Raw genomic sequence first — 4,508 nt, 5'->3', positions numbered from 1 at the left:
AAATTTTTTTTTTAAAATTTAAAAGTTATAAATAGAAAGATTCTTATTCTATAGTTATATCATATATCCCGTGTTTGTAATTGCTATTTGATTTAAATTCAGCCATAACACAGCTAAAATTCAAGTTGATAACACACCCGCAGCAAGGGATTCATAACTAGTACAATATCATGAGTGGAGAGACGAAGAGTTCTGCCATCTGGAGCAGAAAATTTTACATTAGCCTAGGGATGACATTTTAACACCTACATTTGACAAAAGAAATGAATATAAACAAAAGACAAAAATAAAGCCACTCATACCGCCGAGGTTAAAAAAGAAAAAAGAAAAAAATAGGAAACTCCAAGTGTCTCTTCTACTAGCTAGCTAGCTAGGTGCCTAGGTCCATGGACAAGTACGTGAGTATCTTTGATAGTTTATGCCTTCATTGTTGAATAATAGGTTTTAATCGATTTGGTTAAGATGAGAAACTGCCAACAAGTTGGAAGCCAAGCGCTCCCAAACATGGCCTCACACGTAGCCACTTCACAGCTGCTGCTGCTAATCTCACCCTTCGTTTTGCTTCGTCTCCTTTTAAACAAATAAGACTCTGTCGATCGGTACTGAACAGATGGAGCTTATTGCCTTTGTTTATTTTTATAAACTAATAATGCATCCCAGCAAAAAATCAAAGCCTAACCTTTGAGTGTGAGCATTTCTTCATGTGGCAATCTTTTGCTGGCTAACTGCGTGAATGGTGGGTTGGTTGGACACGTTACATACCATCATATGCTCCTTTCGCAATCACCAGCTGTATCCCTAAGAACTTTTTTTTTTTTTTTTTTTTTACATTTAAAAGAGGATCAAAGGGTTTCACTCCTGCCTCTATGGTGACTCGAACCCATGACTTCGTACATAAGTAGTGGGTGCTCTAACCACTGAGCTAACACCACTTCGTCATAAGAACTTACTTAAAAGGACAATTAGAAATGATTACTCATTTCATATTCATCTTATAATAGACATAACGATCTGAATTAGACATAAGTAAAATAAAAAAATAAAAAACAAATTGCATTTTGAAAGCCTCCAAATTTCTTTCCTAATTTTGCTACAGTTCAAAATATGTTCAGGTAACTCTTCCGTAGCCCGGTTTTGATCAATGAGACTCAAAATGGCCGATGTGTAAATTGGTACATTTTTAGTAAATTAAGTTTCGAATATTTGTTAAAAATTAGAACTTAGAAGTACAATAGGAGGTAAAATCAATATACAATTAATTTCGACGTGTAACCCTAAAATGTAAAATAGAACTATTCTAGACACATGCAATTTCCTTGCCCACAAATATAGCTTCAGATTCTTTTTAAGAGAAACGTACAGGGACAAACAATTATATATATATATAGAAGTTTTTTACATGATTTCCAGTCTTCCACATTTCTCTACAACTTATTTTAGTTATAACCAACTCATCAAAGAAAACCATTACATATATATACCCTTCTCTCTAAAACTCGTTACAGAAATCAAATTAAACCCCTTCAAGAAACCAAGACTCGTTTCAAAAACCATGGCGGACGAAAGCGGCAGCAGAGAAGCTTTGTTAGCCAACCGGAGAAAGAACATGTTCCAACGCTGCGTTTCGCACGCCCACGACGAGTTGAAGAGCTTCCGGTCCTATCTCCGGTGGATGTGCGTCGACCAGTCCAACGTCTGGAGATTGTGCCTCTCTTGGAGCGTTTTCGTTGTTTTTACGATCGTCGTTCCGGCGGTGTCTCATTTTGTTTTCGCCTGCTCCACCTGCGACGGCAAGCACAAGAGGCCGTACGACAGCGTCGTGCAGCTGTCGCTGAGCGGCGTGGCGACGTTGTCGTTTGTGTGCCTGTCGTCGTTTGTGAGGAAGTATGGGCTGAAGAGGTTTCTGTTTTTTGATAAGCTTTACGATGAGAGCGAGACGGTCAGGAGGGGATACACCGCACAGCTCAATGTGAGTTTCTCATTATTTACCTTCTTCATCTGAGTTTTTTTTTTTTTTTTTTCCCACAATGAGTAAGTTTTTTTTTTTTTTTTAATCAAATGAAGGATAGAAGTTTCATTAGATAATGAAGGGTATGATGGTGACTTTCTTTTTTTTGGTCAAAAGTATGACGGTGACTCAAACTCTGAGATTTTTTCAACAAAAAAAAAAAAAAAAACTCAAAAAGGAAAAAAGGAAAAAAAAAAACAGAAGTTATGTTTGAGAAATTTTATTTGTACACCCCTAAATACTAAATACACATTCCATAATTTTTTTTTGTAAATTTTTTTCTTTAAACTTCCTCTTATGCCCTCATCATGTGAAAAACAAAAATTAACAAAAAGAGTTACCATAGAGATTACGGGTTTGACAAAGAGACGATGATGGTAGATGATGGGAACACTAAAGAAGAGGGAGATACTTAATTATGAGCCAGATATGTAGTATCAAATATCTAAATGGATTGAGTGCAGAAAGGTGGTTGCACAGATATGTAGGCTAGAGTAGATTGAATAATTATCTTATTATTCAAAGGATTGATTTAAAATAAGAACCACGATGAATGAATTATATGAATAAAATGACCTACAACGATGAACATAAGTGAGGGGGATCAGATTGGATAGTAACTGCCATGAAGGTGTGTAAGTTTGTTTTCTCCTCTCTTATATTTTTTAGAAGGGCAAAAGAGTATTTAAAATTTTTCTAAGAATTGAGGATGTGCATCAAGTAGATAGAGATGTGTGCATATAATATCTCGTTATGTTTTTGTACATGATCGAAGTAATGTACAAAATGTACCGCATAGGCATGCGTGCATGTCCACATTTAGGACCCCTTCATTTCTTATGTTTTATCCATTTTCAATGTCTAGGTGAATCACAAACTAAGTTATTTTTCTTGTAGAGATCTTTGAAGCTTCTCAGCTGCTTTGTCATACCATGCTTTGTTGCCGAGAGTGTATACAAGATATGGTGGTACTCATCCGAAGCCTCGCAGATTCCTTATGTGGGCAATATTTACGCGAGTGCCGCAATGGCATGCATAATGGAGCTATGCTCCTGGCTCTATCGCACGACCGTGATTTTCCTCGTGTGTGTTCTCTTCCGTCTCATATGCTACCTTCAAATCCTACGGCTACAAGACTTTGCCACAATGTTCGAAGTGGACTCTGATGTCGGGTCAGTATTATCGGAGCACCTTCGGATTCGAAGGCACCTGAGGATCATAAGCCACAGGTGCCGCGATTTCGTATTGTGGAAACTCATTTTGGTCACAGGGACCCAATTTGCTCTGTTGCTCATCACAACCAGTTCCAGTGCCATTGCCAACCTTGATATTTGCACAGCTGGAGAACTTCTGGTATGAACCTCATTTATTTTAGATTGGATCATGGCTTGAATAAGATGAAGCATGTATCATAACAATGGTTCTTCTTTGGTACAGTTTTGCTCCATAACTTTAGTTACCGGGCTCCTCATCGTGCTGCGCAGTGCAACCAAAATCACACACAAGGCGCAAGCAGTCACATGTCTTGCTGCCAAATGGCATGTCTGTGCCACATTAGATTCGTTTGATGCGACAACGGCTCAGATCGCCAGTAGTGGCCGAGTGTTCCGTGCAGAATCCGATAACGATGAGACTGAGGACGAGGCTGAGGATGAAGAAGATGAATTGGACAACAGCAAGTTGATACCATCATATGCATATAGTACCATCTCTTATCAGAAAAGACAAGCTCTAGGTAATTAATCCATCTGTGAAATAGCACATTGCTTCTCTCTGCTTGAATTTGTTTGTTTCTTTACTGATCACAAGCTTTAATTTTTTATTTTTTATTTAAAAAAATTACAAATGGTTTATTGCTGAGGCGCTTGCAGATGTAATGATATTTTTTTCTTTTTCACTTGCAGTGACATATTTCGAGAACAACAGAGCCGGCATTACTGTTTACGGGTTTACATTGGACAGGACTACGCTACACATGTTATTTATGATTGAATTTTCATTAATTCTCTGGTTGTTGGGGAAGACCATTAATGGAATTTCTTAATCAAGTAAATAAGTTCCCCATCATTTTAGGGTTGTTTTTTTCATGGGTTCTTCTGTTGTGTTGTTAATGTTCATATTGCCATAGGAATTTAGAATTGGATATAATGTACATCAATCCGTCGATCAATAAAACTTATAAAAAAAAAAAAAAAAAAAAACCCTCTCTGCTCGGGTTTGAGAGAGCGCCCCCTATGGCTAGACGTCTCTGTACCTGCATCCATCTTCAATGGAGAAAAATATTGGCACTTCTCCTGGTAACTGTCGAGTACAGTCCAAGCCGTCTTTCCCATTTTTTTGTTTTTCCCCTTCAAGTTGAGATCAGTGGCTTTCTCACATTCTCAAATAGTCTCGTCTTGGGATTTGAAGCTTGAGTTCAGTTCGGCAGCCAATGTTTTTTTGTTTTTCTCCTTCAAGCAGATATCGGTGGCTTTCTCTCCTTCTCAAACGGTCTCGTCCT

The 4,508-nt window shown here is 37.9% G+C and overlaps 1 protein-coding gene across 1 annotated transcript; it reads left to right on the top strand.

The window, feature by feature from the left end:
- The first annotated feature begins 1,406 nt into the window (after positions 1-1,406).
- On the top strand, positions 1,407-4,101 carry LOC133731985 (uncharacterized). The gene is made up of 4 exons (XM_062159440.1): positions 1,407-1,969; positions 2,906-3,361; positions 3,446-3,743; positions 3,913-4,101. Exons 1-4 carry the CDS (start codon positions 1,553-1,555, stop codon positions 4,050-4,052), a joined length of 1,311 nt encoding a protein of 436 aa, XP_062015424.1. The 5' UTR covers positions 1,407-1,552; the 3' UTR covers positions 4,053-4,101.
- Positions 4,102-4,508: the final 407 nt, after the last annotated feature.

The sequence above is a fragment of the Rosa rugosa genome, chromosome 2, assembly GCF_958449725.1.
Source record: "Rosa rugosa chromosome 2, drRosRugo1.1, whole genome shotgun sequence".
Lineage (NCBI taxonomy): Eukaryota > Viridiplantae > Streptophyta > Magnoliopsida > Rosales > Rosaceae > Rosa > Rosa rugosa.
The sequence above is the reverse complement of the archived record's forward strand: the minus strand, read 5'-3'. Positions and strand labels throughout refer to the sequence as shown.

What these genes read in the sequence shown, in the direction of transcription:
- LOC133731985 (XM_062159440.1), top strand. Translation starts at nt 1,553, where the DNA reads ATGGCGGACGAAAGCGGCAGCAGAGAAGCTTTGTTAGCCAACCGGAGA. An exon ending in GCACAGCTGGAGAACTTCTG is followed by an intron (nt 3,362 to 3,445) that starts GTATGAACCTCA and finishes TCTTTGGTACAG; the next exon opens with TTTTGCTCCATAACTTTAGT. An exon ending in TCAGAAAAGACAAGCTCTAG is followed by an intron (nt 3,744 to 3,912) that starts GTAATTAATCCA and finishes TTTCACTTGCAG; the next exon opens with TGACATATTTCGAGAACAAC.